The sequence below is a fragment of the Marmota monax genome, unplaced genomic scaffold, assembly GCF_021218885.2.
Source record: "Marmota monax isolate L192 unplaced genomic scaffold, Marmota_monax_Labrador192_F-V1.1 WCK01_AAM20220418_F8-fsc00083, whole genome shotgun sequence".
NCBI classification, from domain to species: Eukaryota; Metazoa; Chordata; class Mammalia; order Rodentia; family Sciuridae; genus Marmota; species Marmota monax.
This window is the reverse complement of record NW_026692848.1, coordinates 1,942,151-1,955,426: the sequence shown is the minus strand read 5'-3', so window position 1 is coordinate 1,955,426 and position 13,276 is coordinate 1,942,151. Positions and strand designations below refer to the sequence as shown.

The 13,276-nt window shown below is 48.1% G+C and overlaps 1 protein-coding gene across 21 annotated transcripts in view; it reads right to left on the bottom strand.

Moving 5' to 3' along the window:
• The window catches only part of Afdn (afadin, adherens junction formation factor), a 126,869-nt gene that overhangs the window by 3,313 nt on the left and 110,280 nt on the right, over nt 1-13,276 (bottom strand). For 7 of the 21 annotated variants that reach the window (XM_058580893.1, XM_058580896.1, XM_058580891.1 and 4 more), the window contains 3 exons: nt 12,222-12,257; nt 5,687-5,818; nt 2,313-2,835 (listed from right to left, as the gene is read on the bottom strand). In XM_058580893.1, coding sequence (XP_058436876.1) covers nt 2,313-2,835; nt 5,687-5,818; nt 12,222-12,257 — 691 coding nt within the window. The remainder of the gene's footprint in view (nt 1-2,312; nt 2,836-5,686; nt 5,819-12,221; nt 12,258-13,276) is intronic. The other 14 variants (XM_058580903.1, XM_058580904.1, XM_046449427.2 and 11 more) reach the window with 7 other exon arrangements.

The window sequence follows — 13,276 nt, the reverse complement described above, 5'->3', positions numbered from 1 at the left end:
TTGTAATTATTAAAAACAAAATAAAGTTTTTTAAGCCAGCTGGGCTGCCATGGCTGCTCATGGCATCAACCAGTCAGGCAGCCCCCCAGTACCCTTGGTGAGTTGCTGGAGATCCAGAGATGATGTAAATGGAGAGTTCCAGGTGTATCCAAGCATGTGGTAATACTGCCACTGATAATATAAAAATCACAGTGTACTAAATCATTATTAATGTGTACCTATTAATTGTGACAATAAAATATAAAAAAAAATTCACACCTGAAAAACCTGCTTATAAAAATATAGGCTGGAGTACTGAATGCTCAAAATACCCCACACTGACAGTATCAAATATTGGATTAAACAGGCCACAAAGCTATTGCTGTACTTTTATATTAAAGCCTTTTTTCCCCCCAAACAAGGTGCACAAAATGAATTTTTAAGATGAGTTTTCTTCCATATGAAGAGTCCATGGTGCAGAGCTCCCCAGACACACAGACGAGAGGGGGGCCATGGGGTGCTTTACCCTATGGCTGCCCCAGGGCCCCCCTAACAAGGCTCAAAAGACACAGCAAAGCATGTCTCTATCTCACGGTCACCCACAGTGGCCTCCTGGAAACTACGAGAAAGGGTCTTTCTGGAGTGAATTCCAAACACATCCTTCATTTCATCTGTCTTTAAAAAATACTGTGGCATCTTTTGAGCTTTGTTGGAAATGATACTGGCTTCTTTCACTGGTAAAAAAATCAATTTTTCAAAACTTTTAAACTTTGTTCCTAGAATATCAAAAACCTCCAGCAATATATATATATATATACATCTGAATGCTGCCAATTATAAAGTTTCCCCAGAGCTTTAGTAGTGCTTCTTTTTCAATGTGTTGCTATGCTGAAATCAGCATCATTCACTCTGATTTGTATCCAAATTCTGTTCCTCACACTGCCCAGTGGAAGAGGCCAAGTCCCACGTGCAGAAGCATGCTCGCCAGAGAGCTCACAACAGAAGGCTGGACACAGGCATGCGAGGGAGTGGACGAAGACAGGGCCAGATGGGCTCTGCATGAGCTGCAGAGGCCGCAACTTTACGAAGGATCTTCAAAGAGGCTGAGCAATCAGACGCAGGCTGTAACCTGCTCCGAAGTGCCACTTCGTTGTGAAACAAAGGGTTAGTGATAGGACTGAGAGCCAAGATGGTTAGAAATGACTCCGACCTGCAGCGTTCCGCCACCAAACCTCACAACTGTCACAACACTTACAAATTTGTACAGCTCAGCTTATAAAATTTAATACAACACTGATAGCACCTTCCTTCAAAATTTGTTACTCCATGAGTGTCTCTAAGAGGTACCAAGTTCTAAATACTTATGGTGAAATTCTACAAAAAAGATTCAAGTTGGCTTTCAGAATTTCTCAACCTAGGTATTACGAAACACCAAGCCTTCAATGTGGATTAAAGCTGATTCAGGTAGAGAAAAGGCAGAATTTGGGGAAAAACTCCTCTGTCAGGTTGCACTGAGCTCTGAGAGGCTGGTCCACTTGTTGGTGACGTGGAGCTCCACAGAATTCGGAAGGTGCACGCACTTGCTAAAGCTACAAAAACTGACCAACCGACTGTATCTGAGTGGGCTCAAAGCTGAATTCCAGTGTTGTCACCTGGGTGGAGTTCAGTGTACCTTAAGCATAACTCCTGCTGCTCTGGCACCTCTGCAGGGAGCAGCTCTGCATGCAGGCAGCCAGGGGCTTTTCCCTAACTAACCACAACTAGGTCTACGGCTGCCTGGCTTCTTTCTGAGTGAAAGGCCAGGGAAGGAAGGCCAGGGCGAGGAGAGGAACTGGAGGACAACTGGGGCACTAGATCCTGGGTAGTGGCTGTGCTGGAGACCAGCTCAGCAGATGTTCCACCCTCCAGACAAGCCACCACCAAGTATGGGATGCCTGACGTGGAAACTAAAAATGCACCTTCATTGCTACCTTTAGAGTCAGTTCAATGTGCGAAAAAGGCACTTGCTCAACCACAGGTGAAAATTGTTGGAAGAGGGAGAGAATGAAAGCCAAGACCAACAGTACTCATGGTCTGGAGTAAAGGGGGAGGACTGATTGTCAGCTGATCAACGGGATGGAGCTTCTCAGAGTGAGAGAAACCAGAGACATTCATCAGCAGAGCAATTAGCAGGACACTGCAGCTGGGGGTGGAGGGAGATCACCATGCTGAGTGTAACCAAGTGGAACCCAGACTCCACAGCAGGTGATCTCGGGCCACCCCAGGTGCAGCTGTGCAGAGACCAGGTTCCAATCATCAAGACCAGAGGGTGGGGCTTGCACTCTATCTTTTACCTCTACCTTTACAGTGGCCAGGATGGCAGAAGCTTGGTTTGTTTGGAGGGGGTGGGGGCTGGCCTGTTTTGTGGGCAGTACTGTTGGCTTTGGCCGAGGGTGGCTGGAATGAGTTGGAGAGAAAGATGCCATCGGAGGCCGGGCGTGGCTTGCAGGGGGGCTGCTGTGGCTTAAGGGCGGCAGGAGGAAGATGCCCATAAGACTTCCTCACGCTGGAGTACTTATCCTGACCTGCTAGGCTGCAGTCCTCCTCCTCCTCCTCCTCCTCATTGTACGAAACAAACTTGGCAGTGAACAGCGAGTCTGGGGAGAGGACCTGTGTTTTGAGGTAGGAGGCGTTTCGCTGAGGTGGGGGAGGAGGGGCGCTGGGCACAGGGGACGGGGACGGGGGCTCGTAGTCCCGTGGAAGCGGAGGTCGGCACAGCCCGGGCTCCTCGGGCTCCAGCAACCTGCGCGCCGCCTCCTCGTGCTGTCTGCGCCTCTCGGCCTCCAGGCGGCTGTAATACCCTTCTTCCTGTCGCCTCTGCAGGCGGGAATAGACAAGAGTACAAGGTCAGAGATCAGGAGGGGACAGGCGGACCCTCTGGGCCTTCATGGAATATGACAGGTGCACTGACCACCAGGCCCCATCTTCACACCGACCACATGTCCACGGGATGTCACATTTAACTGTCACAACTACTGCAACAGAAGAAGTGGGTCAACCCAGAAATAGTCTCCTTGGGGAGAATCTTTCTTTCCTGGGAAGGGTACTTAGGTCACAGTTGGACTAATCTGGGTTATGTGACATAAAACTGCTCAGCAATAGTTTAGATCACTATCAGGCCCCTCCAGTCACGAAACAAGATGAAGCCTTACACTCCTTTCTTTCTTCCTGCTTCTCCTCCTCCTCCTCCTCTCCCCTTCTGTTTTGGTAGGACATTAACTTACCTGTTAATGCTGTTTTACTAGGAAACCATAAACTGTAAGGAATATCACTTATTTTCCCAAAGCAACAAACTAACAAATAATGCTTTCCAGTTCTTAACTTACATTTCAAATCTTAATAAACTCCCTGGTGGACAGAAAATTAGAGAGCCAAGCATGAATAGCAACAGCAACAAGATACTGAATTCAAATATATTTTGACACATACTGTACATTTTTTCTGACATACATCTGCACAAACTACAGTTGACAGTGTTAAAATTGTTTTGACATTAAAAAAAGGTAACAGCACAGTTTTGTTAAAGATTGACATGAGTTTTAGAGCACAGAGGGAAAAAGTAAGTATGAAAGGGAGTGAAAGATCCAACAGATCACCTGCTTAACCCCAGTGAATGTCTAGTGCTGGAACACAGTGACGTTTCAATTCATTCAACAAAAAAGAATTGCTGGGGTCCTGCTGGCACCAAGATAAGTGTTCATTCTTGTATTTCTGGGCTGTATCCTCTCCTGCTCCCTCTAGAGCCAAAGCTCATGCACATACACACCAAAGCCCCTGCTCCAACTGCAGAAACTACGGAGGAAACTAAGGAACTGCCAGCCCTCTGCACTCCATACACCAACTTCGAGCTTCACCTTCTGCTCTCTGCTGGGAGACCCTTGAAGGAGAAGAATTCTTATTCTCCTATCTGTACAAAGTCAGCAATCCCTTGGGCAGGGCAAATCAGAATGACTTCTGTGACTTTGGAACAGCTCTACCAAGAGCCTTGGAGTTAGAGGAGGAGCAAGCTGCCTGATAACACAGGGTGGAAACCAAACCCCTTGCAGTTACACCAAGAGCAGATACAGTCACATGACCAAGGGGACGTGACTCTACCCAGAAAAGGACCAGACATTTTTCTATGACAACACAAACCCGTCAATTCTGAACATTCTGTATTAAAAATAGGGTTTTCAGGTTTTTTACAGTGACCACTCAATTATAGAAGCAGTTACTAAAACACAAGTGTATTCAGCATAATAGTAAGTTCAAGAATGCACGTTGGAAAAATGAACCCAAGAGTTCCTCAACAACAAAACGCAGCCTGGCCCTCTGTGGACACAGCCCTGAGGTGATGGCAAGGCTGCCTCACCATGGCTCCAGTGAGGCCAAGACGGGGCCTGACCACAGGCATGGGCACCGGCAGCACCGGCACAGCTGGCAGGCACTGACCTGGGAAAGGCACCCTCCTAACAGGCAGGGGGCTTTCTCAGAACAGCACACCACCACCAACAACGCCACAGGCTTAGAAACCAGAGAGTCAGATTCTGGAAACCCCTGCTTTGCCTCTGTTACACAAGTCAAAGACTTGTGGGGAAACCCAGGCTCCCCCAGCCCTCGGGAGCTGCTGAGCCACAGCAGTGCTGGAGGATGCCCTTCACAGAGGCCCAGGCCTCCCAGCATCCATTGCTTGCCTACACACGCTCTACTCTAGGGGCCACCTATTCCCTAAGTCTAACTGAGCCACAGCATGATATCAGTCCTGCTTGTGGTTAGATTGTCCTGTAGCCTAATCCATCACCACAATACCAAGAGCTTCCTAAAAACAATGGCAGGGGGTGGGGGTCTTACTGACACAGCTCACTGCACTATCAAGGAAACAACTGCTAATAAAACTAAGCTTTCCCTGTCACAAGTTGTGACGCTCAAGGCTTCGACCTTCACAGAAGGGAGGTGACTGGGGAGCACGGTCCCTCTGCAGCTGCACAGCTCCCTGTAGTCCCTGGACGAGTTGGGGTCTTCTTGCCCATGGGGAGGGCTGCAGCTATGCACATAGACGCGGATCTGAGAACTGCCTCACAAGGTGCCCATTTCTCAAAATCAGATGTCATTTTACAATTCAACTGAAGAATCACTTGAATTAATACACACACAGAGAAATAAATAACTCAGAATATAAATCAGGTTGTAGACTAAATTTTCCTTGAATGATTTTTTTTTTTTTTCCCAAACAGCCATCTGTTCTCTTAACCACTATAAAAATGGAGTGATTTCAGTGAAAACCCTATCTGAGATGGTCAGTTACCAGACTGTCTTACTGTTTGTTCCCACTGCCTCCCATGGGGCTGACTCAAGTCAATAACTTAACAAGTGGCATCTTCACAAAAACGAGCTGGACCCTGTCCAGTGGGGTCCACACCCTGCGAGGGGGCCTGCGCCCAGAGGCCCAGCGCCATGCAGACCTAGGAGTTCGGGAGTCTGAGGGACAGCTCAGAAGGCAAGGGGCCTGGAGGCAGTCCAGAAGAGAGGTAGCAGGCCAGACGGGAGAGAGTTTTTGGTCCATAACCAAAGCTGGGGGTCCGGCCCTGTTCTGCTGTGTGCATCTGAGCCACGAGGCTAGCCCCTCTGCCCCAGCCAATCACCAGGTCAGGCTAACTGGCAACGCTAGCTGCCCTCAGAGGACCAGGACCTTTTCTTCGGCGTCCCGCTTGGCTCGCTCCTCCTCCAGACGCCGCTCCTCCTCCTGTCTCACGCGGTCTTCTGCTTCCCGCCTGCGCATATCCTCCAACTGCTGCTGGCGTCTGCGCTCCTCATCCTGCAACTGACAGTGAACCGCTTTTAACTCTCACCCCAGCCTCCCCAGCCAAGACACCAAGGGCAGACCAGACAAGCAGGACAAGGAGACAGGACACACACAGAAGGCCGAGTTTCTACTCAGGAGATGACAAGACTCACAGCTTTACTTGCTACTTTCAAAATGAGTGGCCTAAAAACCTTGTCTCCACAGTCCCAGGGTCATCCTCCCACTCATCAAGGCTCACAGAAGCAAGCTGTCACACAGCCATGCACGAAACCACCACTCTTCCATCAGAATGGGTCTGTCAGCCAGCTCCTGTAGACGGACAGACCTGCGTGGCCGAGAGCCCCACTTCATGGAACAATGGAATGCCTCCGCCACCCCAAACACCAAGAAGGACGTCCTCTCTGTGCCTGTGGTGGGGGGAGTACCAAGTTGCCCATTCTGGACCCAGTTTCTGCTGACAGCTGTTGCCAGCAGCCCACTTCCCTGGGGAAATGAGGGGCCTAGCGCTCTTGCTCCTCTAGCCCTTGGCCACTGACTCCCTCCAGATCCCATCCTGGACCCATCCTGAACCTGAGGTTTGAAAGGAACTCATTCTGATTCACTTTTGTCTGCACCTGCAAAATGCCCGGGGACCACTGCCAACCCCTCACAGGGTACACTTAGGTAACGACTAGTCAAAAGTTCTTATGTTGGTCCCGAATCCATCATCTTAGTTTTTCTTTTTTTTTGGTCACTTAGGTTCTGCCTTTTTGAAATAACACAAAAATGTAATGTCTTTACTTCATGACATTCAAACATGTGAGGACATCTTCCCATTACCTAGGTACTCCTTCTATTTGTTTTTTTAGCTCCTTATCCTCCTGGTCACATTTCTCTGTACATCACAGGTTAAAATACCTTTTTTAGACAGAAACTCCGGATTATTGGCCAGAACAACACTAAGACTCTCCTTTTTCATTGGGATATGTGGCTATTTTTTACATGACAGCCTGAGACAGTGTAACTTTGAAACCCCTGCACATTTCTTCTCATCTGGCATGGAGCTGGGTGGGCTACAGGACACCCATAGCCACACCATGACACACCATCAAAAGAACGATTTAAAATTTCTAAGATTACTCAAAGCCATCTAGTTCAATCTTTAACCACTGCAAAACTGCCTTACATAAAATTGCTATGATGTATTTCAAATATCTAGAAAATTACCAATTTTTCTATAAATTGATCCCAACAAAATTTAAAATGTTAACTTATGAATTTAATTTTTGGGGAAAGCAAAGAAACATTAGCAACTTCTCTATTCCTTGATTCCTGTGGAACAAAACACCATATCTGATTGGAAAGAATAAATTAACCTGTGTTATTAGTTTCTTCATATCAGTTAACAATGCTAAAACAACTCAGAACAACTGAAGTGGCCTTGTAGGGGACAGATGAACTTTTCTTTTAGCATGACCTAGCCATCAGCGCAGAGAAGGTCAGCATGCTCAGCTGCAGGGTGGGTTTGCAGCAGGAGCAGAGCAGGCCCAAGTGGCCTGCAAGCTAGGCAAGGGAGAGGCCTGTTGAGAACTTCAGCCCTCAGCACCCATCATGAGAAATAGCACCCACACAGCAGCAGCAGAGCGCAGAGCTCACAAGTTCTGAGAAAAGCAGCTCGGAGTCTGGGCTGCGCCCCGCAGCAGGCGTTTCCCTTCCAAGCAAGGCGCTCCTCATGCTGCACTTCCCAGAGCCACGCTAAATAAGGCCGGTGTAGCAAAGCCTAGTGCCTGGTACCCGAGGCAAGCTGTTATCTCTTCCAGCCCAGCAGGAGCGTCACCACAGGAGGCGAGAATGGCAGGATTTCCACAAGCACCTGTCTGTCTTACAAATAAATCTATGAACAGGCATCGTCTACAGAAAAGCTCTATGCCTTTAAATCAGGATGGTGGACAGCAAGTAAGAGGCCGTTTCCTTGTGATCAGCTCATTAGTTACTAATTTTAAAGTAAGAAATATTAATTGGTGCTATTACAATTAAGAAGTTTCTTTCCACTCTTAGGCTAATTCATGTATTTTCATTTCCAAAAGAAACTGTTTTATTCTCCAAAAATATGTCATTTATTTCCCCTCCTGCCCCCTCCAAAGCATTAATGAGAAAAAAAGAATCTATTGATTTACTCAAAATAACAGTTCCTAAAGTACATTGAACTGGGTGGTTTATGTTCGTTGAGAGTAAAAGGCATTGGAACATCAATTACAAGTCTGACCACTCTGCAACCTAGCGACACCTGCCTGATGGGACACTGGACTTCAGTCAGGTCAGCTCTCTGCTACACATGGAGAGGACGAAACGCCTGGGGAACAGACGCTCCGGACCAGGACCCAGCATGCACGGGTGGGCTATGGCCCTGCTGACTGGCAGTCCGCACATCCATGAGTACTTCTGTTTTAAAAAGTGCAGGCTGAGATCTAAATGGGCACAGTTTCAGGCCACAAACACCCGCCTTCTCTCTCCATTTACTACAGGATCCCCAAGGCAGACAGTAGGGGTTAATATCTGAACAGGAAGTGGGCCATGATACCTTGGCTTTTTTGACATTTTCACCAAACAGACAATTTGAACTCTTGCTAAAGTCCTTAAGAATCTTCCTTCCTCTATACACCTTTCCTGCTCACTCCTACTGGAAGTGACCCCCACCACCACCACCACCAAAAACAAAAACAAAAGCAAAACATTAAGGCCAAAAGATAAAGAACATCCACAATTAGATAATTCATTACAACAGGCATTGGTTCCCTGAGCCCAGCTCTGCCATGCAGCTGCTTATCCAAGAGAAAGCTCCCCCATGCTATGGTCAAAGCTCTTCTTAAGAAACAGCCCTCCCCACGACAGCACCATGTGTCCCTGCCTCAGCCCAGCCTACTCGCTACTGCTGCCTTTTCCTAATCCAAGGAAACTGATTAGAATTGTAAGACCCAGAGCTCAGCTGCTGCACTGTCTCAGTGACAGAGACAAAGCAGAGTGACCCCAAGCAGGCAGTAAGACATGCACCTGGTGCTCCTTTAGGCCAGCTCTGGTCTTGCACCCACAGGTGAGTTCTGTTTTCTCCATGACACACATTCACTGGCAGTGAGATGAACACGTTTCTCTTCCTGATTCCTTCAGTAACTCTGCCCTCCTTGGGGAGTCACTGTCCATACTGGGCAGGGCCTGTCTCTGTCCAGGGTGCTCCGGTGTAAATGGTACACAGGCAGTACACCTCCTCCTGAAGGTCACTTCCCTAGATAGGCTTTTGATCTCATCCCCTCCACTCTCTGTGTCTAATGCCTGCTGCACACACCAAAGCCAGGCTAGAGAGTGGCATGGGATGGGAGGGCCAGCTGGGGTTTTCACACAAGGCATCCAGAAGAGCTTCTAAAACCAAAAGGCATCCTGGCCAAAGAGGAGGAGCACTGCTGTTGGGTCTCACATTATTCTGGTCAGCAGATGACCACTGAAGTGTGGTAAAAGGCAAAGCTGAGACAACCACTGGCGCTGGCCAGGCCCTGGGACTGTCTGGTGGAGTGAGTGGCCAGCAGCACTGCTCTATGACAAGGAGGTGCTTTGTGTAGCACCAGGAGTACTCTGGACTGGGGGACAGGCAATGCTGCTGTGGCCGGGTCTGTGACGGCAGGCCAGACTCACACCAGGCTTGGCTCTTTCACTCACCCACTTGGCAGGTTTGTTATGAGGAAAGGAGAAACAGAAGCGATTATTTGGCAACCTAGAGCAAAAATGGCAGGGGTTATGCACACTGTCACTGGGCAGGAGGACTAGCAAGCTGCCCTGTGAACCTCTGCCTGTGAAGCTTTCAAAAGCCCAGGGACCACCTGCCCTGGACCCTACTTGGATGGGCTCCATAGGCAGGACCGGTTCAGACATGCCCAGGTCTCCTGGAGCCAAATCTGCCTGTTGGAGCTAAGGGAAAGACCCTGCAGGCAAAGCTCTGCTGGCCTGTGGCTCCTCTAGAGACACTGTGGGTTGAACAGGGTGGTACATCACTCAGGGATCAAGACTTGGGGGGCCTCTCAGCCTCTCCCTCTCCACATGCCCTTGGAGTTCGGGGATCTGGCCCCAGAGCCACTTGCCTGGCCATTACTGACCATCAACCACATGCTAGAACACCTCCAGAAATGGACAAATATCACTGCTACCCACAGAGGCGAATGCACATGGGATGAGCCATGTTTAGGGATGGAGGACACACAAGCAGTGAGGGGGAAGGGTGATCAAGAGCTGGGGAGGAGGGCACAGGGCACAGCGCTGGGCAGCATGGCCACAAGATGTCATGGCGGGAGGCAACCAGCCAGGGCAACCCCAGGGAGATGACATGGCGCTCAGGTACGAGCTGGCAGGCACACTGAGAGTCATCACATGGGAGCGGGCAGGCAGCCGCATGGGCACTAAGGAGGACATGGAGCCAGACAGACTGCAGGGAGAACCAGAACGTGTTCTTGTGGGGCAGAGACTCACTCAGGAGGGCTGGGGTCTCTGAGGCTGCTAGGGCTGCTCTGTCTAGAGACCTTGTGAAGGGGCAGGGGCAGAACAGAGAGTGCCACCATACTCTCCCCATGACCAGGCAGGAAGGGACAGCAGCTCAGGCTAAGGGACCAAGGTGGTCAAGTGCTAAGGCAGAGAGGCCAACGGTTCTTGAACAGAGAGAGGGGTTATGGAGACGGCAAAAGTCCCCAGGTGAGCAGCTGAGCCTTCACTGGAACGAAGAGGGTGGAGGCAGGGGCTGCTAGGAGGCTGCAGGCAGAAGGGCTTCAGTCCTGAACACTGACTGCTTGAGGAGACAGGCAGGAGGTCTCCAGGTCTCAAGGGTAAGGGGGTGTGGCACTGGCATCGTGCAGCCCTGAGGTGGCAGGGGCCACTGAAGGGGTGGAAGGGCAGGAGCCAGCCTAGGCAGCCTCCCACTGTGGGAATGCCGCTGCTCCCGCCAGGAGTGAGATGCGCTAGGACACGTCTCCAAGCTGCTCCCTGAAGACCACATGCTTGTCACTGCCCACTAACCCTTCAGGAGGCTCCCGGGCAACCTGCCAGATCTGACAGCACGGGCATGCTGCAGACAACGGCACATTATCAGTAACACGGATACTCACCAAGGCTGAGCTGAGAAATGCTCAGAAACATGTGGGTTATGTGACTATTAATACTCAAAATACTTGTCTTTTTAGATGCTCAGAACTGTTTCTTTGAAATTAAAATCTAAGTGTGGGCTGGGGTTGTAGCTCAGCGGTAGAGCGCTCACCTAGCACGTGGGAGGCCCTGGGTTCGATCATCAGCACCACATAAAAATAAATAAAATAAAGGCACTGTGTCCAACTACACTAAAAAATAAATATAAAAAAGAAATCTAAGTGTGCCCATTATTCTTAATCATTGCCGCTCATCCATCAATGTCTCATGGCATTCAGACTCTTGTAGAGCAGAGTCAGCCTCTTAGAGCCTCAGGCCTGTGCCTGCCACATGGTGGACACTGACAAATGTTAAATGCTCTACCACCTGATTGATATTTTCCATTTACATCTATGGACACCTCACATACAAAGTAGGGGGAATATATATATTTTTCATTTTTTCTTTACATAAATAAAACAAAAGGAAAAGACGCAGAGCTCATATAATATGCTTTCTGGTTACCAGGGAAGTAACACATCTTAAGAAAGCTTTTCTGTGGGTGACACTGTCCCTGTGCTGAAGAGGGGACTGGTGAAACAGCATCAAGACAAACCCAGATTAAGAAATATTTGCAGTGCTGCCCGGGGCTGCCTCCATTTCACCCCGCAGTTGATCCAGAACAAAATGGCTTCAAGTCAGTAAATACAGATCAGTCAGAATGTGACGGTCTAGCAGGTTACACATCTGCTTCTTAAGCGTGAAGAGCAGTAACTCTTCAACCAGAACTTCCCCAAACTGACAAACATGTTGGACTCACAACAGAGCACGACCTGATCATCTGGTATGGCTGATAAGCTAAGATTCCACGCTGGATTAGTAAAGAAAGTGGCAACTGAATATCATTTCAACTGAGCTTATAACAACTGAACATGTAAAATCTATTAATATAACAAGAATGAAATAGATTACTCATTGCAAACTTTAGTTGTTTCGCTCACATACTAATGACTACGTAAGAATACACAGAAGCAAATTATAACTAAAACTGAGAAAAGATCAAAACCATAAACAAACAGTAACACTTAAAGTTAACAGAGAAAAGTAAAAAGTAACTAAATCTAGTAACATTCAAAAGCATGCTTCTAGAGAGTCACAGGGCCAGTCCCCTGGTCTAGGAGACCCTGGGCAGAGCTGACCCACTGAGAACATAAAACAGCCACCACCAGAGGAGGAAGGAAAATCGAGACAGGAGAAGCACCAAAGGAAGGAAACAAGAACATACCAAATCTAGAACAGAGATTGCTGGCACAGCAGTCTGCTGCAGGCAACAGAGAAGGAAAAAAAAAGAAAGATGAAGCGTGAAAAAAAAAGTTAGACTCAGACCTGAATTCTGCCATCGGCATACTTTGTTGCTATCATGCTTCATGTTTTTGGACAACCTGAGAGAAAACTGAAGAACTGCAAGCTAACTTCTCATATGAGAAGTAGGAAAGTGTCCACATGGTATTAAATACTTGGGCTTCAGCATTAAGATACATAGAAACCAAAAAAGCCAAATTTCCTTTGGTCTCTTATTCGGACACTACGATATTAACCTTAATGTAATTAATGGAGGAAAAAAATAATACTTTTATTAAATTCTTATAAAAAGCTTTCCCAAATATAATCCAGACTAAAAGGCTTTGAAATATTCAGGGTTTTAACCATCTGGAAAAACTCTGACAGACCTTCAATAAAAATTTCATCTTCACACAGAAGAATCCTACAGAAATGTTATGCTGCAGCTGCCCACTCTCACTGGCTGCTGGAGCAGGGCTTCAGTAGTCGAGTGCTCACATTGCCTGCTCGGGGAGCATGGTCTACACCACAGGCAGAGCTGTGCTTTCCCTGCACCTGTGACTGCTGGGCAGTCACAGCTGAGCTGTACCTCCCTGAGCAATGACCTGTCTCCTGGCACACAGCAGGGCCCCTGGCCAGTGTGCAGCGGGTGCACCAGAGCTGGCCAGAACAGTGAGTGTTCCCGAGAGCTTCAGCTCTGCGTGCGCTCGGGGAAACTACTCAAAGGACCAATTGCAAAAGTTCCTGGCTCTTACCAAACAGTAGCTCTTTCAAAGAAAGCACTTCTAATTGAAATACCATCATTCTTAAGGGAGTTTATTACTGATGACTTACTAAATAAAACAATGTTGTCATTAAAATCACATTTTGGTCTCATTTAAGAAACTTATGAGTCTAAAAGGGACTCAGGATAAAGTTATGGGGCAAAGTTACTAACACATTTGGCTGATATTGATTTTATATATATAAAACATATATATATATACACATATACACACA